Source organism: Macrobrachium nipponense, chromosome 3, assembly GCF_015104395.2.
Source record: "Macrobrachium nipponense isolate FS-2020 chromosome 3, ASM1510439v2, whole genome shotgun sequence".
Classification (NCBI taxonomy): Eukaryota; Metazoa; Arthropoda; class Malacostraca; order Decapoda; family Palaemonidae; genus Macrobrachium; species Macrobrachium nipponense.
The window spans coordinates 49,228,360-49,254,303 of NC_087202.1; the positions used below are offsets into that span (position 1 = coordinate 49,228,360).

Genomic DNA, 25,944 nt, shown 5'->3' on the forward strand with positions numbered 1-25,944 from the left:
TAGAGCACTGGCCAGGACGTTTCTTCAGAACGATAGGCGTCCTACGCATCAAGAGTTCGGCAGGATTCCTGCAAGAACGCTCTTCAAGAGGGCGTCGTCGAAGTAGAGGAAGGAGTTTGGTCTCGTCAAGATGTCTACTTCGCTTTTCTACGAAGGGAGCGTTCAATAGAATCCAATCACTTGATGAATTCCAGGAAAAACTGTAAGCAGATTTCGGTGTCATAAAACGCCTCGTCTGCTTTTCGGGATTGCGCTGCCGAAGGGAACATTAAGGTCCTTCCTGTCGTAAGCCCAGTCTCTGATTAGGAATCTTGCCCCTTCCTCGATTTCTGCGGGAATCGGGAAAACTATATGCTCGAATTCCTGGATTACTTTCTGTCATGTAAATGGGTTAGTTCTCATTGACAAGATCTTCATAACATTTTATCGCTTAAGCGGATAAGCTCTCATTAACAAAATTCGAGAGAGCTCTCATTCATTAGAGAGAATTTTATGTTCAAGTGACTACAATACTTACGTATTTTATCTTTGCGTCATATTACTAATGTAGGGTTCAAGTCATATACGCATATCATGGTTACCTCTACAGATGGCAACCGAAAAGACGGTTATTGTAAATGTATTTAATCGGTCCTTCCTGCAAACTTCTAGGAGTTTCCGCTGTAAGGACAACGCTAAAGGTATTGTTACAACAACACAAAGAACTCAGCGTCGGCATCTAGCGAATTATGTTTCGCTTAAATATGCCTGCTTGAGAATTTCCTTATCGATAATAGTAACAAACCTATTCCTCGTAGAAGAGAGTAGCTGGTAACTCAGGCAGAATAGTTGCGAGACGAGAGGTTGCTGTCATTGTGGTATGACGCAGTAATAATTTAATCGTACTCCAGGCAACTTTCCAGGAGTTTCCGATTTCAACATTTGGTTAATTAAGCGTAATGTTACGACAACACAAATCAGCTTCTGTATTTAGCGAATTTTGTTTCGCTTAAATATGCCAACTTGAGAGTTTCTGTTCAAATATGTAAAATCTATTCCTTAGATGAATAGAATAGCTGGCAACTCGGCATAAGACTGCGAGAAGGTGAACATAAGCTGCTGCCTGCCTGTGACTGTCACAGTGTCACCAACTCAGTATCAGGTAGCTCGCTGTTAAGCTCTGTCGGTTACGTCTCTCTCTCGCGGGATTGATTGACGAACCATATCTCTACCCTACAATCATGACTTTCGCCTCGGGTTGAGGGCTTTCTAGTAATCATGAATAAACACGACTTCCTATTGCTAAGAAATTTTCAACAGAGATATCTCTTAGACCTGTTCAGCGCTGCTTACCGCACTGTAACAGAATTCTGTACGAGTTTTACCGCTGGCATAGCACTATAATAATGCTCTCCTGCTTATGCAAAGCGCAGCCTTATTAGGGAGGAAGCATGCTTAGTGAGGGAATGGATGAGTCTGCTGGGGACCATTTCCTCGCTGGAGAAGCTTGTTTCCCTGAATAGACTGCAATTCAGACCTCTACAGTTTTTCCTGCAGGAGGACTGAAATAACATCAAAGATCTAGAAATAATTCTAAACATCTCTCAATGGGTTGACGATCACCTCAGGTGATACCGAGAGGGTGCCAGCATCCGGACAGAGGTACAGAGGTTTCCTGGCACATAATCTAAGAGAATTGGAAGCAATTTGGGTTGGCTCTCCAGTTCCTCGAAGAGTGAGTTTTGGTCGATTGGTCCAAATCATCTCAGATAATTTCGCAGCTCTCTCATATCCCAAGAAGAGAGATGGTTATCGACATAGGCACGGAACGTAACGATCCTCAAGAGGTTTCGTTACACTATTGCACGTCCGTGCGGATCTTCTCGATCGCGGCAGCAACTACTGACGTCTGAGTAATCCTCGCTTTAGAGTATGTCGAGAGTTGTGGAGACGTTGGAGACGTCCTTTCGTAGATTTCTTCGCAATATTGAAGACGAAGAAGCTTCCTCTACGTTGCTCCCCTTATTCTCGATCCGAGAGCGGTAGCAATAGACGCAATCACATAGTATGGAATGGGGATAGTTGGTTAGTCTCTTTTCCCCTATTCAAAAGCTTAGGAAAGCTGATAAGATAATCGCTGGCGTCAGAGGGAGCGAGAGACGCTGATCGCCCCATGTTGGCCTTCGAGAGGCTGGATTCACAGAGGTCACGTCCTTCAGAGGGCATTTTCCAAGGACCCTTCCCGAGAGAATCGGTCTACTCTAACAGCCTCACTTCGAGAGGTACCTAAAACTCTCCGCTCTGAGTCTGGATGCGTTCAGACTGTCGAGAAGCGGAGAGGATCTTCAAGATTAATTACAAGTCTCATTGCCAAAGCAAAGCAGTGCTGCATATTTTGCAGTGTACCAATCGGAGTGGGCCGATTCTGGAGATAGTGCAGGAAGAATGACTGCTCCTACACCTCCACCTCCGTGAATTACTTACCGTCTTCCCTTTCCGTCTGAATTATGGATAAGCTAACAGTCCCAACGATTGTAGAATACGGAAATATGTTGTTGACGGCCTCTAGGCTCAGAGATTCGATCTGTCAAACAACAAAGCCCTTCACGATCTTTGAGGTCTGCGGAAATCTTGATGGAGCATTAGACGTAGTCTGAAGTTTCTTGATGTCAAAGCATTTCGAACCTCTCCTTTTCTGTAAACTTATACACGTGACCAGAAAGGCTAATTTTCTAACCACTCTAGCTACGGCATTGAGGGTTAGTGAGTTTTAGCCATCATCAGAGGTTTTTGGCTTTAGAGGACATAATTCGGTGTCCTCTAAGCCTTCCGTTCTTGCTAAGGACGAAAACCCGTCTAACCCTTGCCCAGAGGCCTGGAGATCAAGGGGATGCACAAATTATTGGGCAAGAGCCACAGAGAGTCCTGTGCCCTGTCGGGCTCTCAAGTTTTTATCTTGATAAAAAATAAAACTAAAGAAAGTCAAGGTCATTCGGACAATCTGCGGTGTTCCGTAAAAAGACCAGACTTGCCCATGTCGAAGAACGCCCTGGCGTTATTTTTAAGGAGTCTTTCTAAGAGGCTCATTCGTCATGTTTGAACAAAGATTTGAAACCTTTTAAAGTAAATGCTCACGAGGTGAGGGCGCGGCCTCGGAAGCATTTTCAACAGAGCATGACACTAGTAATATCCTGATGTGCCACGTTTGAGCGAAGCAACTCTGTGTTCGCTTCACACTCCCGACGGGATGTGAAGACGACATATGAGATCTGCGAGTCGCTAGGACCATACATCCGTAGAAATATTATTGGAGGCAGGAAGCAGCACGAATCCTATCCTATAGAAAAGGGATAGGTGTGCTTTTAACTTTGAAGGGTTGGTCGCTTGAGGCGCTTTCCCTTTCGTTAGCCTAGAAGTTATGGGACTAACTTCGATAGGTTAGGTCAGGTGGTGGTTTTAGCTTCGTTGCCCTCACAGTATGGTCAATATGGTCTAGTCACATGTGGTCACGACGTTGACAGATCATCTAGAGCGCACCAACTACACAGGTCACTACCTTGTTGGTAACTCTAGTAGCAAAAGCAGACTTCGGTGACAGTAATCAAGAAGTCCAGCTATGCTAACAGGTAAGGAATCAAGATGTCAATCATCTGCACTTGAGGTGTTTCCTAAATCCTTCTATTCTGTCCCTTCCCACCTCCAATGGGGGTGGGATTCAGCTATATATATCTGACAGGTAAGTTTTCATGAACAAAATGTTATTGTTATGATACAATAAAAGTTTGTTCATACTTACCTGGCAGATATATATAATTAAAGTACCCACCCACCCTACCCCTCAGGGGACAGTGGTATGAAAAAATCTGAATAGAAAATGGAATGATCCTGATATCCGCCTCCAGCGGCGGGAATGGGTACTAACCACCTGCCGCGCCACTGCGTGTGCCGGGAGTTTTGAAAATTCTGTCGGACTCGGAGAATACAGCTATATATATATATCTGCCAGGTAAGTATGAACAAACTTTATTGTATCATAACAATAACATTTTTGAAAAAAACTTTTTCCTTACCTCTGGGCGCGGTAACTTGCTGAAAATCTCAGAATTTCTTTAGTCACCTTGTCGTAATTTTTGCACCATTTTATATTAGCCGTTACACAGAGTTTTATATATGAAAATGTGTGCAATTTCATGTAGAATACAACAAAAAATAACTCATGGTTGTAGCTTTTATCAGTTTTGAAATATTTTCACATAAATCACAATAAGTGCCAAAATTTCAACCTACGGTCAACTTTAACTCAACCGAAATGGTCGAAAACTGCAATTGTAAGCTAAAACACTTACAGTCTAGTAATATTGAATTGATTACCTTCATTTTGCAACAAACGGGAAGTCTCTAGCACAATATTTTGATTTATGGTGAATGTTCGAAAAAAACTTGTTTTTATGTCCGTGCGTTACGAATTCATGCATAATTTTGTGATAATATTTCCTCTGTATTGCTTTGATCATTTTACAATTTGTTATATACCAAAATGATCGCAATTTAGTGTACAATACAACGAAAAAATTAACTAATTAGCTTTTAACTGTTTTGCTCACAGCACAATTTGTATACAATTATATATGAAATGTTTTTTCGCGCTGTCATATAGTACTCCAATATTTATGTGTGATAGTAAAGAGATTTTGACGTAGGAAGAATCTATTTCTGGGCGAGGAAGCCATGTCGCCCAGTGAAATAGGTTCCTTCAGCACTATTTCTAAGGTAAGATATTGCTAAAATACCAGAGAACTGCTAAATTGGACCTGCCAGAATATTCCAGCTCGCTCACCTTCATATAATTTCTGATGGTTGCATATTAAACTTCAGGCAATGCCAAAAAAAGGAGCCAAAAATGAACTCTTAATCTTAAAAACTAAGCGTGCTGTGATTTTTTGAAAAAAAAACTTTTTATCCGCTTCGGCGCTAACTCCCGAACGCCGCCGGCATACAACAAAGACTTTGGTAAATAAAGGCTCGGTGTTAAGGGTTGACAGTTGTCCTCCCCTTGTCTTTTCCTACAGACCAGAGACTTGGGAAATTTTGATAGATTAAGTGGATGCCCCGCCCAACTACAATAAGCACCCTCTGAGTATTAACTTGGACACCGTAGCAGTAAGGGATTTCGTGGTGGGCCCTTGTTTGAACAACCTCAGGGATTCCAGTCAATCAGCATCTACTTTTGGTGAGCGGATGTACAAAATGGTAACCACAAATTATGGCTATTGTAATTAATGGTCTTATTGAGAGACAAACTCAGGCTCATGGCTGGAGTGCTTTAGGAAGGTGATTGAAAAATGTGTTCAGAGGCTGGACAATAGTTCACAATTTCAGAAATTGAGGTGGTTTGGACAAGTGGTGAAAAAGGATGTCAGTTATAGAACCGGTAGATGTTGAATTCACAGGATGTCAACAACCAGTAGGAAGGTCTAGACAGGAATTAAAATCCAAATTACACAAGACGAGAAGAGGGAACATCCTGATGACTAATGCTTACTTTAGATTTGCTGTTCATGATAGACTGGTGGGTTTGGTGTCATTTAAAGCAAACTTTATTTTTGTTATCTTCAAAGCAAACAACTGGCCCTACTTGCATTGGAGATAGGGTGAAACAATCCCCCAATACTTTTCAGACATCATACAAATGATACTTAATGTCAGCACTTTGGTTTAGTTTTATTTGTTTATTTATTTTTGTAAATAAATGATATCATTTGAGTTATTCAGAATCTCAAGGGATGGCATTTAAATGTCATTAAAATCCCAAATAAAATTGCACAGCAAAATCACAGGTTTTGGCGATGATGGTGCATTTCATGATATGTTTGAATATATATAAAAATGTAGAATGTCAAAATAAAAAAAAATTGCTTTTGTCAAACTTAATTATTCTGTTCATGAACTGAGAGGTGGTTAGAATAGGCATAACTGTTCTGCTATATTGAGATGGTACAAGATACTTTGGAAAAATGATGCTTCATGTGACCATTTGTATTTGTTTAGCAGTTGCTATAAGGAGTTTGTCTTATAGTTAAGAGTTTGTATTTTTTTTCATTCACAGTTTTATTGTTTGTTAAGGTCTCATATGACAGGTTGTGAGTAGGAACAATTTTGGCCACTAATGTTCATTTTTATTTAACAGTATCCCCCGGGTGGAACTATGCGGAGTCAGTGGGAAAGAAGCAACTATGCCACAAATCAACTTGATGCCTCATCAGATAACCTTCCCTCAGGATGTGTTCAGTATTTAGTTCCAGGTAAGATCTTTCCCACCATTATTGTCAGTTGCCTGATGCGCCTTCTCCACTGCCTTCTAACAAAGGCATCATCCTCCACCAAACCTCTTCTCTCCATATCTTCCTTCACTTTATCTCCCCATCTAATTATCTGTCTCCCTCTTGATCATCTTCCTTTAACAGGTTCCTCCAAAGCCCTCTTCACTCTCTCCTCATCATCCATCCTAAACACATGCCCATACCATCTCATTCTTGACTCCTATCACCTCTGTAATTTTTACTAAGCTTGCCCTTCTTCTTATGTCATCAATTTCCGATCTCTCAAGCAGCGATATTCCCATAATCCACCTCAGCATTCTCATCTCTGTTCTCTCAAGCTTTACTCCCTCTTTTCTTCTTAGAGCCCATGTTTCTGCTCCATACATTATCACTGTGTTATATATCTTGACTTTACCTTGATTAGCATTTTTTTTTATCACATACTACTCCAGCTACCTGTCTCCACTCCCCTCATGCCACTTTTGTCCTACTGTCAACTTCAGCCTCACTTCCTCCCTCTTGGCTTAAAGTCGATCCTAAATATTTAAACTTTTCTGTCTGTTTTATAATCAAGCCTCTTCTTTCTTGTATTTCTATTCTGTCTATCTTCCCTACTGCTCAGCAAATCCTCTGTTTTATTCACATTCACCTTTAAGCCACCCCTCTTTAAAGACTCCTGCCACTCTCCAATCCTGGGCCCTGTATCGAGCACCCAAACAACGCATCCAATCTTCTTTTGTGACCCATTCTGCTTTTGTTTGTTGTTTTTGTGCTCTTTTGCTTTTTTTATTCAAGTGCAACTGCTAAATAAGTCATCATGGGGCCAAAGAAAGTTCCAAGCGCTAGCCCTTCTGTAAAAAAGGTGAGAAAGACTATAAAATTTAAGAAAGAACTCATAGCAAAGTGACAGAGGAACTTTCATGCTGATCTCAGTGAGAAAATGCCTACAAGAAGTGCTGCTGTTAGTGCATTTAAGGCCAGCAGAGACTGGTTTGAAAAATTCAGAAACGAATGGGCATAGATAATATGCCTACTTCGGTGATTAAGGACATGTTTGCAAAGTGGAGTGATGTACAAAATGTTGTGGAGAATTATCATCCCAACAAAAGTTGCTTGATCTGGGGTGTCTTGTTCGGTGGTCGTATCTGAACAAGACACCCCCAGATCAAGAAACACCAGGCTACATCATGCAACAGCAACTAGCCAATGACAATTCGGCAAGTAGTGATGTCATGCAACCACCTTCTCCAACCAATCAGAATCCTGCACGGAGAGGTGCCCTTCCCTTATGACAGTCTGTAAGTTCTGCAGGGGATCTGTTAGCCAATCAGAATTCATTGCCAAGGACCCATGCTGTGCAACAGACTCCATATACTATATCCTCCCCCAAGAATTTCAGTCCCACAACAGAATTTCATTTCTATAACACCTGCCTGATGATGACCTTCTGGGTTTAAGGATGAAACGTTGCAAGGAGAGAGAGAGAGAGAGAGAGAGAGAGAGAGAGAGAGAGAGAGAGAGAGAGAGAGAGAGGACTCCAGAATGAGTCATTTAGTATCTTTTATCGATTAGGCTTAAAATCCAATTTGTACTGCATTTTGTATAAACTTATTATAATGGGCGCTATGTCTGTCCCTCTGTCATTCAGTCACGACCAAACGGCTGGTCTGATGGGCATGAAACTTGGCAGGTTTATAGTGGGGACCCCAAAGATGGTTTAATGTGGTTTCATCCTACCTACCCCCATCTGAAGGGGGTGGGGATGAGAAGAGATTCTTTGAAACGGAGCTGTTTCTGCACGTGAAATGGGGCTGGTTATGCCCGTAGACTTAGTTACTTTACGAATTTATCATGCATAATTTCTGTAAACATATGGCTAATCATTTGGAAAAGAATACTATAGGGTAAACATCAATGACATCAAAGAGGGTGGAGTTTGAGAAGGGGGTTGACGGAGAGAGAGGGAGAGGAAGTTAGAGAGAGAAGATTGGGTGTTAGGGAGAAGAAAGAGGAAAAAAGACGGAGGGTTAGAGAGAGAGACAGAGAAAGTCAGAGACAGAGAAGAGCGGGTGTTTGGGAGAAGAGAGAGATAGAGAGTTGGTATTAGAGAGAGAGAGAGAGTTGGTATTAGTGAGAAGAAAGAGGGAAAGAGACAGAGATGGTTGGAGAGTGAGAGGGAAAGGAAGAGAGAGAGAGAAGAGAGAGGGTGTTAGGTAGGAGAAAGATGGAAAAAGTGAGAGAGAGAGGGTTTATCAGTTGTCATTCAGAGTTTTTCCTGGCAGCACGGGGTTGGTCAGCTAGTATATTCAATTTGATAAATACGTACCACATTTTTTTTACATGAATCCCCCATTTGGTGTTTCAATGGCGAATTTGAGTACAGAAGAAAAGTCAGTAGTAAGAAGAATATAGAAACTCCTATACAAAAAATAGATGCGGCTGAAATAGCCGTTATTTTCAATAAAATCTGTACAGGTGGCCCTCGGTTAGCGGCATGGGGTTCCGTTCCTGGCTGCCGACACTAAGTGATTTTCAATGCTAAGCGATTTTAAAGCCTACGACCGCTGCACACCTTCTTTCGAAACTAGACTAGTCAAAGGCGACATAATCCCACAATGGCGCAATAATTAAAATTGTATATTTATGCAGTATAGTACTATAGAATTTACTGTACAGTATTATTGTACAGTACAATATAGCATTATAAATACTGAAAAGGGAAAAAAGCCTAGCTTTAATCCTTTGGGTGTCTAGAGTATGTAAAGATATAATAAGGTTTATACAGTGTACAGGTAGCTGTAGTTTTAATGTATGACACTTACCTGGCAGGTATATATATATAGCTACATTCTCTGTTCCACCTGGCAGAAATTTTCAAAACTCGCGGCAAACGCTAGTAACCTATTAGTAGTTCAGGATACCACCACCCCGTTACCGTGGCGCTAGCGCCAGGAACTGTTCCCACTTGGGCCAGATTTTTTCTGCCAGCCGAACCGGCAACATTGTTGGTGGTTCCCTGCTAGGATTTTCTTCTCGTTGCTGACTTTTCATGGAATTTTTGGTATCGTACTTGGAAACGTTAGCTTGGCATTCGCTTTGGATTGTTCTTGGAAGATGTCTGACACTGGTAGTATGTTTAGAGTTTGTGTGAAAGAGGGGTGTAAGGTAAGGTTGCCGAAGGCTTCGGTCGACCCTCATACCATTTGCAAGAAGTGTAGAGAGAATGTGTGTACTTGGGAGAGTAGGTGTGTTGAGTGTGAGAATTTGTCAGAGAAGGAGTGGAAGATATTCATGAAATATGTTGAAAGGCTTGAGAAAGATCGTGTAAGGAGATCTGTTTCTCGTAGTGAGAGGTCGAATACTTCCAGTAAAAGGAGTGAATGTGTTTCCTCTCCAGCTCCTTCTAACGTAGAGTTGGTAGTTCCTTCTCCCTAGGTATCTCCTGCGCCCGCTGCTGTATCGGAGGGGACGAACGATACACAGATTGATAAGGTGCTCGCTGCCCTTGCGTCCATGGGTGACCAAATACAGCGTCTTACGGATAAAGTGAGTGCTTTTGATGTCAGTGAAAGTGTAGTGGATCGTCTCTCTCGTGCTCCTAGACCTAGACCTCTGTCAAGCTCCCAGACCCAAGGGAGAAGGCATGTCGACAGTCGAAGGGAGGCGAGAGAGGTTTTACCACGATCAGGCGTCCCTTCGGACAGTCCTGTTGTAAGATCCCAGGCTGTTGCAGTTCGCCGCAGAAAAGGCGTAACTGGGAAGTGTGCGTCCTCTGATGGTTCGACATCAGAGCGCGAACATCGGTACTCAGTAGTGTCTCGCCCCCTCAAGAGGACGTTAAGGACATCAACTACTCAAGATAGACGTGCTCACTATCGTGAAGCTTGGAGCAGCCCAGAGGTTTTGTCTTCCTCGGACGACGAGGACATGGTTCCGACCAAGAGGAAGAAGATTGTGCGTTTGAAAGAAGACTCGGTACGGCCCGTACGTTCCTGGATTTCGTCAAGAGACTCCCCCCCAGTCCTCTTGCTTGTCCTCTCCTCTTCTCTCTCCTTTGGGTAGAGTCCAAGATCGCTCTCCTTTGCGTCCTAGTCCTTCTCGTCTTCCTCCTCCTCCTACGGCTGTTCGTCAGGAAGATAGTACGAAGGATTTTTTAAGAGAAATGCACTCTAAACTTGCAGTTCTCGTCGATTCATGGGATGCTCCTTTGCAAGGACCTGCAAGGCGTAATGACGATTTCCTTCCCGTTAAGTCTTCCAAGAAGACGGAAGACAAGTGTTTGCGCGCCAAGGATTTAGGACGCACGGGCTCTACGAAGACGGGCGATCGCGTAGTGTTCCAGGACGCAGGACGCAGGAAGAAGAAGATTGTTTCGGAAGAAACAGGATGCAAACGTCAGGGCGCGGAACCGCTGGTGGACGCAGGACGCAGGCGACAGGAAGCAGACGTGTCTACGATGGACGCAGGACGCAAACGGCAGCACATCGATTCTTCTGTGGTTGTAGAACGCAGACGGCAGGACGCAGAGACTTCGTTGGTGGCAGGACGCAAGCGGCAGGACGTTAATCCATCAGCAAAGCATCACAACGATAGTGATCTGCAAGACATTTCTTCAGCAGAAGAAGAAGTGGACTTTGTTGAAGAGAAGAATATCGAACCGTCTTCGGATTACAAGATCCTTACTTCACGTCTGCTGTCTATTTTTGAAGGGGAATTTCAGCCTACGGCGCCTTTATCTCCCCTGTCTCAGTTTTCTAAGACTAAGACTCCTAAGAAGTCCTCTTTTCTCATGATGACTCTGTCGATTTCGGCCAAGAAGGCGCTGCAACGAGTGAATAACTGGCTGAAGGACAAGAAAGAAGCGGGGAAATCCTCCTTCGCTTTTCCCCCAGCCAAGTTAGCATCTAAGTCTGGGGTATGGTACGCTACTGGAGAAAGTCTTGGCCTGGGAGTACCTGCCTCCTCCCAGGGGGACTTCTCCAGTTATAGTTGGGTACAGTTCGCGCAGACAGGCGTTGCAGTCTGCCAAGGTCTGGTGGACTTCGTCCGAGTTTGACCATCTTTTTAAAGGAATTTTTAGGACTTTCGAAGTCTTCAATTTTCTAGATAGGTCATTGGGAGCTTTGGTGAATTCCTTAGAAGACGAAAATGCACAAGATATGGAAGGGGCTAAGAGCATTATGTCCTGCATGGACAAGGCTCTCAGAGATGGAGCAAATGAACTAGCTTCATTGTTTGCTGCAGGAGTTTTGAAGAAGAGGTCGCTTTTGTGCTCATTCGCTTCTAAAGGCGTTACCAACGCACAGAAATCAGAGTTGATGTTCTCTCCCCTTTCAAACCAACTGTTTCCGTCAGAGGTTATTAAGGATATAGCTCTGGCGCTTTCTCAGAAGGCCACTCAAGATTTGCTCTCTTCATCGGTAAGGAAGTTTTTACCATCCAAGTTGGTGAAGAAAACTCCAAAAGAATTTAGCCCTCAAACAAGGCCTTCTCAACAGCCCTTTCGAGGCAGAACTTTTGCACGACCTGCCTTTAGAGGCAAGAAAGTACCAGCGAAAAGAGGAGCCAAAACCACCTCTAAACAATGAGAACTCAGTCCTCCAGACAGCAGTAGGAGCCAGACTTCAAGAATTTTGGGAAGTTTGGCAGAACATGAAGGCAGATCCCTGGGCCGTCAACGTAGCTCGGTAAGGGTACAAAATTCCATTCTTAAAGAAACCTCCTCTCGCAACATCTCCGAGAGCCCTGGGGGCAAATTACAACGATTTAGTGAAGAAAAAGGCCCTGTGGGAGCAAGTCTCTTCCATGCTAGAGAAGGGAGCCATAGAACCTGTTCTGGATCACGAATCTCCGGGATTTTACAACCGGCTATTCCTGGTTGCGAAGTCCTCAGGAGGATGGAGACCAGTGCTGGACGTAAGTCAACTGAATGTTTTCGTGGAAAAGACCAAATTCACTATGGAGACGAACGATTCAGTACTGGCAGCGGTACGTCCAGGGGACTGGAAATGGTACACCTCTGGATACAAGATGCCATACTTCCATATTCCGATTCATCCAGGAAGCAGGAAGTATCTAAGGTTCGTGATTCAGAACAGGGTCTTTCAATTCAAGGCCCTGTGCTTCGGCCTTTGCACAGCCCCCCAAGTGTTCACGAGGATGATGTCCAATGTAGCAAGATGGCTGCATCTAAGAGGGATCAGAGTGTCATTTTATTTAGACGACTGGTTGATAAGATCCCAATCGAGAAGTCAATGTCTGGAGGACCTGAAACAAGCGTTGGACTTAGCAAAAGACCTAGGTCTTGTGGTAAACCTGGGAAAGTCGCAGTTGAATCCCAAGCAACAGATAGTTTATTTGGGGATTCAGATATCATCAGTGACTTTTCGGGTTTTTCCGTCCCCCGAAAGGCAAGCCCTATGCATTCGGAAGGTGCAGGACTTCCTAGAGAAAAACCGATGCTCAGCAAGAGAGTGGATGAGTCTACTGGGCACACACTCTTCGCTAGAGAGGTTCATTTCTCTAGGAAGACTGCACATGAGACCTCTACAGTTTTTCCTGAAAGATTCATGGCCAAGAAAATCGCAACCGGATTCCTTCCAGTTTTTAATTCCTGCCAAAGTGAAGGAGGAATTAAGTTGGTGGCTAACCCCAGGCAGGTTAGCAGAAGGGAGGTCGCTTCAACAGAAGAACCCAAACCTCATCTTGTTTTCCGACGCGTCGGACGCAGGTTGGGGAGCGACATTAGGCCCTCAGGAGGTGTCGGGTCTTTGGAACTAGGAAGAAACAAGTTGGCACATAAACAGGAAGGAACTGATGGCAATTTTCTTGGCCTTGAAGCACTTCAGAGAGTTGATTCGAGACAAGACAGTGCAGATCAACTCGGACAACACCATGGCTCTGGCATACATCCGCAAACAAGGAGGGACTCATTCTTTTCCCCTCTACATGCTAGCAAAGGAAGTCCTACTTTGGGCGGAAGAGGAAAACGTCGTTCTGCTCACCAGGTTCATCCAGGGGGAGAAGAATGTGGGAGCGGACCTGTTGAGCAGAAGAGGACAACTTCTACCGACAGAGTGGACATTGCACCTGGAGGTATGTCAGAGCCTGTGGAAGTTGTGGGGCCGTCCGGTAGTAGATCTTTTTGCGACAGCCAGAACAAAAAGATTACCAACCTATTGCTCTCCGGTTCCAGATCAGGAAGCAGTGGCGGTCGACGCCTTCCTGATGGATTGGACAAACCTAGACGTTTACGCTTTTCCTCCATTCAAAGTACTGGGGAAAGTTATGAAGAAATTCAGGGAGAGCCAAGGAACGAGGATGACCTTAATAGCTCCGTTTTGGCCGGCCCAAAGTTGGTTCACAGAGGTACTGGAATGGACAATAGATAAACCAAGAACTCTTCCTCTAAGAGTAGATTTACTCAGACAACCCCACTTCGACAGATTTCACAAGAATACCCTCGCTCTGGGTCTGACTGCGTTCAGACTATCGAAAGTCTTGTCAGAGCGAGGGGATATTCTAGAGAGGTGGCCAGTGCAGTGGCTAGAGCCAGAAAAACCTCCACAATCACAGTATATCAGTCGAAGTGGGAAAATTTCCGTAAGTGGTGTAGGAAGAGGAAAGTGTCTTCATCCAGTACCTCTGTGACCCAAATTGCAGACTTCCTCCTATACTTAAGGAAGGACTTAGGATTGTCAGTGTCTACAATCAAAGGCTATAAGAGTATGTTGACCTCAGTGTTTAGACACAGAGATCTTGATATCTCTAATAATTTGGACCTTAGAGATCTGATTAGGTCATTTGGTACTAAGAAACAGCCGCAATGCAGGCCTCCTGCTTGGAACCTCGATGTTGTCTTGAGGCATCTAACCTCTAGTAAATTTGAGCCTTTAGAGAAAGCCTCTTTGAGAGATGTGTCTAAGAAGACTATCTTTTTAGTCGCTTTGGCAACGGCTAAAAGAGCTAGTGAGCTAAAGGCCATTTCAAAGAAAGTGGGATGGAGACATGATAATGCAGTGTGTTCATTCCAGGAAGGTTTCTTGGCCAAGAATGAGAACCCTGCGAATCCTTGGTCAAGATCCTTTGATGTCTTGGGTTTATCTGAGTTAGTGGGACATGAGCAAGAAAGAGTTCTCTGCCCAGTGAGAGCATTACGGTTTTACATTGAAAGAACAAGTGAAAGAATAAGAGAGATCAGAGGGAATTCTGATGCTCTTTGGTGCTCAGTCAAAGACCCCAGTAGATCCATGACAAAGAACGCTCTAGCTTTCTTTATGAGAGAGTTAATTAGAGAAGCTCACATGTTGTGTCAAGAACAGAGCTTCGGTATCTTGAAAGTGAAGGCTCATGAAGTCAGGGCAGTGGCGACTTCATTGGCGTTTAAAAAGAATTTAGCCCTCAAAGAAATTATTGAATCTACCTTTTGGGGAACGAATTCAATATTTGCGTCTCATTATCTGAGGGATATTCAGACAACCTTTGATAATTGTCAGACGCTAGGTCCATACGTGTCCTCGGGTACAGTATTGGGCAAAGGAGTTACCACCCCATAACCTTCTTTTAAGCTAGTATTTTATCAGGTGATGGTGTTTGTGTTTATTGGTCGTCTGAGAAAAGTGTGTTTACTTTTATCAGTCTGGTTTGTATTATATTGGTGTGGTGTGTGTGTAGTTCAGGACTTGATCTATTACTAAGCTTGAATGCCGTGGCATAAGAGGGCTGTAGGGTTCTGTCAACACATTGGTCACGCCCAGTTGTCAGTTCCAGTCTTAGCTTCTTCAACATTCAGGACACTTCCTTGTTGAGAGCTCTTAAGGTTTAAGCAGACTGAGAGGCAGGACTTATGAAGTCAGCTACCTTAGCAGGTAAGGAACCTAGAGTAAATTAATAATTTTAATTTTTTATACTCTAACAATGTTGCTGTCTTTGACCCACCTCCAAATGTGTCAATCAGCTATATATATACCTGCCAGGTAAGTGTCATACATTAAAATGAAGTTTTTATGTTAAAACAAAGTTTAATGTATACTTACCTGGCAGGTATATATAATTTAATGCCCACCCTCCTCCCCTCAGGAGACAGGGTTCAGAGAAAAATCTGGCCCAAGTGGGAACGGTTCCTGGCGCTAGCGCCACGGTAACAGGGTGGTGGTATCCTGAACTACTAATAGGTTACTAGCGTTTGCCGCGAGTTTTGAAAATTTCTGCCAGGTGGAACAGAGAATATAGCTATATATATACTACCTGCTAGGTAAGTATACATTAAACTTTGTTTTAACATAAAAACTTCATGTTTAAGTTACGATAATTCGTCTTACGATAGTCCAATTTTATGAGAGACCAAATTACAATAGCCTAACTTTATCCCATCTTCTAGTTACATAAGTTCAATAATAGCAAAAGAGAATGATGAAAGTATGGTTTTAACGTTATACTCCTTGCGTGAACGTGTGACAGCCATGAGCAACCGAACGAGAAACTTTTTTTTTTTTTTTTTTTTTTTTTTTTTTTTCCCTCCCCCCCCAAGTACAACCGAATTGGATTAACATCCGTTTGGCTTGTATTTCAATCATTGTACTACAGTGCACTATTACCATAGTTTTTATAAATGGCGTTATGTAGAATAGAACTGAGTTATCTTAATGTAATAACTTTATTCGCTATAGATCAAAGATCAATTGGGAAATATACTGTTAAATTTAAACCTAGTTATAACTAAAGCTGAGAAAACTGTTCAAGCTGCTAATGACTATTATCGTACATCGGCAACAAGGATAAATCCAGCAAACGTATTCCATTGAGGAGTGAGAGATGTGTATTTCTGGTGATAGAAGTTCACTCTCAACGTGGTTCGGAAGTCACGTAAAGCCGTTGGTCCCGTTGCTGAATAACCACTGGTTCCATGCAATGTAAAAGCACCATACAAACAAACAAAGTAAATGTATGCCATCAAACACAACCGTAGATAAAATGGAGATAAAATCATTTTAATCCAAACTACTGTGCTTGAAAGAACACATTTTACTGTTGGTTTCATGCCAATATAAGATAAATAACGTAAAGTTCGTATTACGATGATATAAAGGAGAATTGTGAACAGAATCACGTAATTTTTTTACGCAATAAACATGCCGCCAACGTAATCTGTTAATGAAAAAAAAAAAGTAGTTCACATTCACAACGAGACATATTCAATTCATATTTCCACCTAAAAACACGATGTATAAGGGAAAATAACCTTGTCTCATGTAAGGCAAGTATCTAGATATTCGTTTATGCTAACTAGAAGGAAGAGAATTCGCTAGAATTGCGTTAAATATGGCGAAACAAACTCGTATTCGCCATCAGCTGATTTCAAACCACAACATTGGCCGCTCCGCGGAATACTGGCTTAGATTTGCTGTTGTATTTTATAATACAGTAATATGAGAATACATACATTATTATTGGATACAGTGAAGTAATGTATGACTTTTCAAATGATTTTTGGAAAAGATGCATAATTAATAAAATAACACCATGCATTTGTTCTGGTATGTATACAAACCCTCGGTCCTTTAACAATAGGAATGGTACTTAGCGGCAGCTGAATTGGTCGTAAGCTTCGAACAAGGGAGTTCGGTTCGGTAGTTAACTGCTTGTCCTACGGTTGGCGGTCAGCTCGACTGCGAGGAGAGGAGTCTATTTGCTTTTGGCCGCCGACGGAGACAGATGTGTTTTTCGCCTCTCTGCCCGCTATCGTCGTAGGCTTTGTGTGCTTCACTGCGTGAAGATTTTCTTTTGGCTTTCTCTATTACTGTGTGATTGTGCAAAAGGATATGTAAGTACGTGTGTTTTTTTGTATTATTCATTCAGTGATTGAACTTCGAAATGGAATCCTGAGAATCGGAGAGACCCCCGCGCCCCCGCATCAGCCGCAGATTGTGCCCTGGTGTGGAGGGCCGTAAGTGTGGGGCCTTTCGGTCCTCTGTGTTGAGGTCGATCCTCATGAGTTTTGTAGTCGGTGTAGAGGGCGAGATTGCTCTCGCACCGAGTGATGTGATGCATGTGTTTCTTGGTCGGAGGAGCAGTGGGAGCACTATGGGGGGAGGAAGAAGCCGCGTAAGCTGGCCAGGGAGCCGTTGGAGGATTCTCCGGTTGCCTCCCTGGTCACAGACACGCCTTCCTCTTTTCTCCTTCCATCTCAGCTCCCTCGTATGGCTCCTTCCCCATCGGGGGAGGTATCTCGTTCCATCTCTTCGCTCAAACAGTTGAGCGTAGAGGGGGGGAGGGGGCTAGGCACCCCGGCATTCAACTGTATTTGGGGTCTTCCGTTCGCTCGGGGTGGGATCTGTCCCCCCGCGGGCGAGGGGTAACCCCCCCCTCACTCACCCGACTCTGTTCCCTTCTTCAGGTTTGCTTGCCATGGGTGACGATCTCGGCCAGGCCTGGTATTTGCTGGGGCTCCAGGGGACACAGACAATTCAGGGGCTGCTGAGTCACCTGGCGAGAGGGTCAACGCCGGTCACCCACGGCTCAACCACCACCACTACAACTATGGTATCCACGCCTGGCTACGCTGCGCCGCCGCACCTGGTGTACACACAGCACGTAGCCACGGTGACCCCGACAGCCGCTGTGCAGATGCCGCTGATGGAGGTGAGGATGCCTGCTGTGATGCCGCCACCTGGTTTTGCCGCTCTCGCCTCAGCCCCTGACTTCCGGTGTCCTAAGAGCTCTCCGCTGGACCTGCCACCTGTGCATAGGATGCCGCTGGTTCCTGCCCGCCTCCTGTTCCTGTCCACACTCCCGCTCCAGTATCAGTACCAGTTCCTGCCGCCGTCGTTCCTGCTCGTGGTGTTGCTGCTCCCACCCCAGGTCCTTCCGGACAGGTGCAGTCAGGCCCTGTTGCTTCGGGAACTGCCCCGGCTCCGTCCTGGATGGAAGACCTGACAGTGGTCCTGAAGAAGCTGACGAAGAAGAAGAAGAGGAGGAGGAAGAAGTTGTCGTCGTCTTCATCGTCTTCTTCGTCGTCGTCTGCCGCTGCTTCCCCTTCGACTTCTAAGGCCCCACAGCCTAAGAAGAAAAAGGTCGCCTCCTCCCCCCCTTAGAAGGCTTGCTCTGAGACTTCTAAGGGTCCTTCCCACTCCGGTGGGATGGTTGGGTCTTCCGCTGGTCCTCCTGTTCCTTCAGGTACGGGGCCCGTCTCTCCTTCCGCAAGGAAGAAGAAGACGGGGACCAGAGGAGCACCGGCTAATACCGGTACCTCTTCGCCTGGCGCCAGAGGCTCTGCCTCGGCGCCAGGTACCGTCTCGGCCTCTCATTCGCGAGAGGTACCGAGTGTATGGTCGCCCACCGGTAACCGTACAGCTAAGATCCAGGCAACCGAGTCCGCTTGGCACCAGGATCCAGGCACAGAGCGGAAGACTGGTGGGAGTCCTCCAGGTGACTCCCGCCAGGCCAGCGATCGCTCTCGCAGCGAGCCGCAGGTACCCAGGGTTGACGCGACGGTCCCAGACCGTCCGCGTGCTGAGGCAAGGAAGCGGTCCCCTCGGTCGCCTGAACCAGCCTCGGCTGGTCCAAGCGATGTGACGCATCGTGAGGACAGGCCTTGCTCCCACCACGACAGCGGACTTTGCTGGATCCCTGACCGCCGCTCCCACCGGGACTGGGCGGAGAGGGGGACTAGCAGCAGCTCTTTTGACTCTCGGGACTGTCGCCACTGTTCTCAGTCCAGCCGCTCAACTAGGCCTGCAGCTCGATCGCCACCGCGGGTTGGCAATTGCCTGCAGCCCCCTCAGCACACTGGTTCTGTCGGTGGGCGCGGGGGGAGCGTCAGGTCTTCCTCTCCTATTCCTTCAACTTCCTCGGGTTACACCGGGAAGAGCGAGGCGATTAGGAACCCCTCGCGATCACCCCACGATGCCCTACGAACCTGGCACACTCCTCTGATTGACCAGATCGTATGCGCAAGTGGCAGGAGGAGACCATGAGGGGTCTGTGGTGGTTCCTCCTGTGGAAGGAGGAGGTTCTCAGGAGGCTTTCTCGCTGGACGGGCTTGACGGCCCGTCTCCTCAGGATGCAGTCACTCCCGAGATCCAGAGGTCGTTTTCAGAGGTTATTGCGCTGATTCGTCAGCACAACGACCTCAGGGAAGGATCACCGCTCCCACCGTCCGAACCCACATCGGGTTTGGAGTCATTCTGGGATCCCAAAAAGGAACCCAGGACGACGTTGAGTGTGCAGCGATCAGCCTCGGCAGACAGTGTACTGAGCCAGGTGGACACTCTTGTCTCAGGACAGGAGGGTTCGCTTCGGTCCGGTAGGTCATCCAAGCTCCTGCCCCCGCCTCTACCATGACAGAGGAGATTCTATGTGCCTGCAGAAGATCCTCTGCCGCCTAAACAGGTTAACCAGGAGCTGGCTAGGCTAACTCCAGTGGTGTCCCTGCAGCAGCTCCTGTCGGAGAACCTCTGGTTCTCGCAGCAGGAGGCACTTGCCTTGGAATCTACTGCTATGGCAGCATTCCAAGCAGTCTCCTGGCTCGACCTGTGGTCCCTCACTGTGTCGAAAACTGCGGCCTCCTTGGGGAACATCACTCCTGAAAGGGACCCGGCTTGTGTGAGACTGTGCCAGTCTGGAGGTAGGGCCATCTCCTACCTGGCCCACCAGATGGCTAATCTGTGGGCTAACCTGGTTCTTCGGCGTAGGGATGCTGTCCTCACCCGAGTGACCAGGGCGGCTGGGCGAGAGGCGGCATTGGGTCTTTGCAACGGGCCGGTGCGGAGTTCCTCCTCTCTCTTCCCGAGAGAGATGGTGGATGCTGCGTTGGAACAACGGCGCACTGATGACAGTGACCGTCTGGTCCACCAGGCAGTCTCGAAGGTGGCTGGGCAACCCTGAACAACTGCGGCTTAGCCAAAGAGTTTAGCTAGCGCTTTTCTGCGGCCAAGACGATTGCTTCGTCGAAGCCCAGTGGAAAGACTGCCTTCAACTTCTTCGGTAAGGAGCGACTGTAACCAGCCCTCCTCCCAGTCCTTCTCTCGAGGAGGATCTGGGAAGAAGAAGCCGAAGAGAGTCGGGAAACGCTAGGGACGGCGTTCCCCCTCACCTGCTGCTGGAAGTCGGGGGGGTGCCTGGCGAGCCATTGGGCAACATGGCAGTGCTACGGAGCAGAGGCCTGGATAGTGAACGTTTTTCAGGAGGGATATTTACTACCCTTCGAGTCTCGGCCACCCCTCACCTCCAACCCGGTCCATCTTCAGACGTACGTTCCTGGTTTGACCAAGGACGTAGCGCTTCAGCAGGAAGTAGAAGCCATGCTGAGCAAACATGCTGTGGAGATCGTATAGGATCAGTTGCCGGGCTTCTACAGTCGACTTTTCCTGGTGGAGAAGTCCTCGTGGGGTTGGCGCCCGGTGATAGATCTCTCTCCCTTGAACTGATTCGTTCGCCAGACTCGGTTCACGATGGAAACGGCACGATCAGTGCTCGATTCCATCAGGGAGAACGACTTCATGCTTTCTGTGGATCTGAAGGACGCGTATTTCCAGATACCCATCCATCAATCCTCCAGGAAATACCTCCGCTTCATCCTCGACGGGACGGTGTACCAATTCAGGGCACTTTGTTTTGGTCTCTCAACCGCCCCACAGGTGTTCACGCGAGTGTTTCGCTGGTGTCGAATTGGGCCCATTTGGTAGGGATACGTCTTCTGAGGTATCTCGACGATTGGCTAGTCCTGGCGAGCTCCCGCTTGCAGTTGCTACAGGACAGGGACCGACTCCTCAAATTCTGCCACAATCTGGGGATCGTAGTGAATTACGAGAAGTTGGATCTCGAGCCCAAACAGAGGATGAAGTACCTGGGCATGCTGATTGATACGGTAGCAGGGCGAGTCTTCCCCGCAGATTTGCGGATCAGCAGGTTCAGGGAGGCAGCAAGACAGTTTCTGTCTCGACAGGAGCAGCCAGCTCAGCAGTGGCATGTTGTGATTGGTCACCTGTCGTCTCTCGAGAAGTTAGTTCCTCACGGACGTCTTCACCTGCGGTCTCTTAAGTGGAGACTAAAGGAGTGTTGGTCACAGGCAAGAGACCCGCCTTTTTTCCCTGTGTCCATCACGGAGGAGGTGAAGCAGGACCTAGCGTGGTGGCTGGACGACGGGAACCTCATAAGAGGAGTGCTTCTTTGCACTCCCCCCCGGAGATGTTGCTGTTCTCAGACACATCGACCAAGGGATGGAGCGCACACCTGGAGGAGTTGCTGGCTGCGGGTGTGTGGGATCATCACGACAAGCACCTTCACATCAACGTCCTGGAACTCAAGGCAGTGTTCTTCGCTCTCCAAGAGTTCCGGGATCGTCTGGTGTGACACTCAGTGGTGTTGATGAGCGACAACACCAAGGTAGTGGCGTACGTCAACAAGCAGGAGGGCCTAGTGTCCCTTCCGCTGCACCAGTTGACGTTGCAGGTGCACGAGTTGGCCGTGGCACACTCAGTAGAGCTGTCAGCCCACTACATTCCAGGCAAGAGGAATGTAGTAGCAGACAAGCTCAGCCGTCGGGATCAGGTGATAGGAACCGAGTGGTCCCTTCACCCAGACGTGGCGGAAAGGCTCTCCAACCTGTGGGGGCGTCCAGTCGTAGACCTGTTCGCCTCCCGGCATGACAGAAAACTCCAGGTTTTCTACTCTATTGTGCCGGACCCATGGGCAGCTGCAGAGGACGCTCTTCAACACCCGTGGGACAACCTCTTCGTTTACGCTTTTCCCCCGTTCTGTCTGATTCGCAAGGTGATCAGCAGGGCGCTGATCACCTCGAATCTCCGGATGATCCTGGTGGCCCCAAAATGGCCTCAAGCTGTTTGGTACCCGGACCTGCTGGCTCTGCTCGCTGAAGCACCGAGGGAGATTCCCCCCTGGCACGGAGGTTGTGCCAGCCACACATAGAGCGGTACCACCGGTAGGTCGAGTCCCTGTGTCTTCACGGCTGGCTGTTATCCACCATCTCTTGCAAGCGAGAGGCTTTTCTCGCAGCGCAGCAACAGAGATGACTGGATACCTCAGACAGTCCTCTGCAGCTGTATACCAGGGGAAGTGGGCCGTCTTCTGTGGTTGGTGTCGTGGATGGGGTCTCTCTCCTCTCAGAGCCACTGTTCAGCAGGTAGCAGATTTCCTAGTTTTTCTTCGCCGAGAGAAGCTCCTCTTCGTCTCTGCAGTTAAAGGATACAGAGCTGCCCTGGCACTAGTCCTTAAACTGCGAGGTGTGGACATCTCTTCTTCCTTCAAGATCTCCCCCATGATGAAGAGCTTCGAGAGGTCTTGCCCACCCAGGGAACTCAGGCCCCCGGGGTGGGATGTGACTCTCGTCCTTAGGAGTTTGACTCGCAGACCCTTCGAGCCACTCCGAGAGTCGTCAGACAGGGATCTGACCCTCAAGACCCTCTTCTTGCTGGCCCTGGCATCAGCGAAGAGAGTAGGGGAACTTCATGGTCTTTCCTACAACCTCAAGCATCCCAGAGGATGGGGATCTGTGACGCTCGATTTTGTCCCGAACTTCGTAGCGAAGACTCAGAATCCTTCGGTCCCTGACGACCGGTTCAAGTCTTTCACGATCCCCTCCTTGAAGGACTTTACTGATGGTGATGCGGATGAGATGCTGCTTTGTCCTGTGAGGGCGCAACAGCGCTATCTGAAGAGAACTCGACACCTCAGGCCTGAGTGTCGACGCCTCTTCATTAGCGTCGGGGTTACCAAGAAAGAAGTTTCCAAGAACACACTTTCTTTCAGGCTACGTAAGGTGATCAGGAGGGCATACGACGCGGATGGTAGTGACGACACTCGTACCCTTCGTCCGAGAGCCCACGAAGTCAGAGGTATTGGTCCAGCCCTTGCGTTCCGCAAGAACTTCTCCCTGACGCAGGTTCTGAAGGCAAGGGTTTGGGCCAACCAGACCACCTTTACTTCCTTCTACTTTTGGGATATTACCCACAGGTCCTTGGACACTTTTTCCTTGGGACCCGTGGTGACTGCTCAACAAGTTGTGTAGCTTACCCAGCACCCAAGCGGACAGAACAGCATCGCATCCTTGTGTGACTGCGTGAATGGGCGAGTGAAAGAGTGTGTGACTGGCTTCTCTTCCTCCTTCGTTCTTCCTCCTCTACCTGTGGGCAGAGGGCCGCAGTCGTCACTACGCTGAACAGGAGGCCGATGCAGGTAAGCTACACAACCGAGCTCCGTCCTATCCTTTTCATTAGGGATAGGAGTTTTTATCCACCACTCCTCAACAAGGGGGGGAGTGGAAGCCAACAAGAGACAAACCCATGACTTCATCTTGGCTCTTGAAGTAGGAACTAGTTTTTGCATATGTTGCTATTTATAAGAGGTACGTTTGCCTCCCTCTTATAAATTTGGTCCAGAAGTCTGACCACTGATCCTGCGGTGCACACCCCGATCAGCTGGACAGAGGCTAGGATCCCTCCCTTTGCTCTTACGACCAGGGAGGGAACCAAGGTAGGACGAACACCAGTCTGTTCATAAGACTCAGATTCCACCCACCAATAAGTGAGTCTTCCCATTCTTAAAGGACCGAGGGTGTATACGTACCGGAACAAATAACAATTTGTCAAAAATTGTATTTTTCCTAACTATACAAACCTGAGGTCCTTCACATATAGTCCCACCTCATGCCACCCCTCACTCTGCATTTTCCTGGGCCTAAAGCAAAATGACTCCTCTCCTTGTAGTCGAGCTGACCGCCAACTGCGGGACAAGCAGTTAACTACCGAACTCCCTAGTTCGAAGCTTACGACCGGTTCAGTTGCCGCTAAGTACCATTCCTATTGTTAAAGGACTTCAGGTTTGTATAGTTAGGAAAAATACAATTTCATACAATCAACTTACCTGTCAGATATATACATAGCTAAGACTCCGTCGTCCCCAACAGGTAGGTCAGGTGATCTACCGGCCTGCCCTGGGCGGCAGGACTAGGAACCATTCCCGTTTTCTATCATATTTTCTCTGTCGCCGGTGGTATCAACATTGTTGCTATTACCTCCTGACTTAGATTCTTATTTCATCCTTTGATCATCGTTTATCGGCTTTTTGGTGACGTATCTGGATCGTGTTTTTGGCATTCGCTACTGTGGACTGATTTTGGACTTGCTTTTTGGAATTTTCTCAGTATGTCTGATTCAAATGTGAGTTTGAGAATGTGTGTGAATGTAGGCTGCAGGGTGAGGATACCAAAAGCTTCGGTTGATCCTCACACTGTATGTCGTAAATGTAGGGGGTTTCAGTGTTCTGCTACTAATACTTGTCATGAATGCGAGGGATTAAATGCAGAAGAATGGAAGACTTTAACTTCTTATTTGAAGAAGTTAGAGAGGGATAGGGTTAGACGTCTGAAAGGTGTGAGTTCAAGGCCTATTGAGCCTTTTATTGATACTTATTCTAATCCTGATGATTTAGATTCTCCCTATGTGTCTAATTCACAAGGTTTACTTTCGGAATCCGCCTCGGAAATTGCCGATCTGAAAGCTACAATTCGGGACATGAAGTCCAAAATGGCGGACTTACAAGGTAAGGCTAGTGAAAGTGAGCATTACAGTGAAGTGAGTTCTCCCAGTGTTGTGGAGGGGGCGTTTGATCGTCCCTGCGACGCTCCCAGGCCTAGACCTCTTCCAAGCTCCCATGCCCAGAGGAGAAGGAAAGTCGAAAGCCTTAAGGAGGTCGTGGGGAATCCCCAACGGTCAGACGTCCCTTCAGCAAGCTCTGTTTCGTTGCAGGCTGCTCAAGGGCGCTTTAGAAAAAGCGTCCTACGTGAGTGTTTCTCATCCTCTCCCTCCCTCTCCAAACTAAAGAGGGTGGAAGGAGTCAGATTTATCTAGGCCTCTGAAACGGCATTTGAAAGAACCTGAATTAGATTCGAGCCCGGAGCGTTTCTCAGATGACGCTCCCTTGTCTATTAAGAAGGCGAAGGTGGCGTCAGCGGCACCCGACGTGGACGCGGAAGAACACTTTCCTACTTCTCCCCCGATTGAAGATGACGTGGGAGAAGCTTCAAGGAAGATTATCTTGGCAGTACAAGAGCAACTGGCCTCTTTGGTGGGAGTGTTAGCGCCTCGTAGGAAGGACGTTGCGCTTCCAATCAAGAAGTCTCCTCCTCTCTCCCCTGAGAAGCGAGAGGCGTCATGCAGACGTGAAGCTTCCAAACATATCGCAGAGGCTTCGGTTTCGAGAGCGAGATCGGGTGAATCTTACGGAAGACACGTAACGCCAGATAGACGTGAGACGTCTTCTAGGCATGAAGCGTCATTTAAAGCTGCTTTTAGACGCGAGGCTCCAACCAAAGTTTTGGCGCCAGTTAGGACGCCTTTTGAGAGCGAAGCGTCTTCCAGGCGCGAGGCGTCATCCAGACGTCAGCAGCCACACAAGCGGGAGGCGTCAGCCAGGACGCTTGGCGGACGAGAAGCGTCATCCAAGCGGGAAGCGTCATCCATTTATGGAGAGAAGCCTGGGCTGTTGGCGCCTTCCAGGACTATTATAGCGGGGAAGAGGAAGGAATATCATTCCCTTAGCCCCTCTCCTATTAGGAGTTTGTCTCCTCCAGAGGAAAGACGTACTGAATTGGCAGCGGAGACTCATCTAGACCCCGAGTTAGAAGTAA

At 47.0% G+C, this 25,944-nt stretch overlaps 1 protein-coding gene across 2 annotated transcripts in view; it reads left to right on the plus strand.

The window, feature by feature from the left end:
- The window catches only part of LOC135221755 (WD and tetratricopeptide repeats protein 1-like), a 201,275-nt gene that overhangs the window by 85,330 nt on the left and 90,001 nt on the right, over positions 1-25,944 (plus strand). For both annotated transcript variants that reach the window (XM_064259569.1, XM_064259570.1), the window contains exon 6: positions 6,167-6,281. In XM_064259569.1, the coding sequence (XP_064115639.1) occupies positions 6,167-6,281 (115 nt within the window). The remainder of the gene's footprint in view (positions 1-6,166; positions 6,282-25,944) is intronic.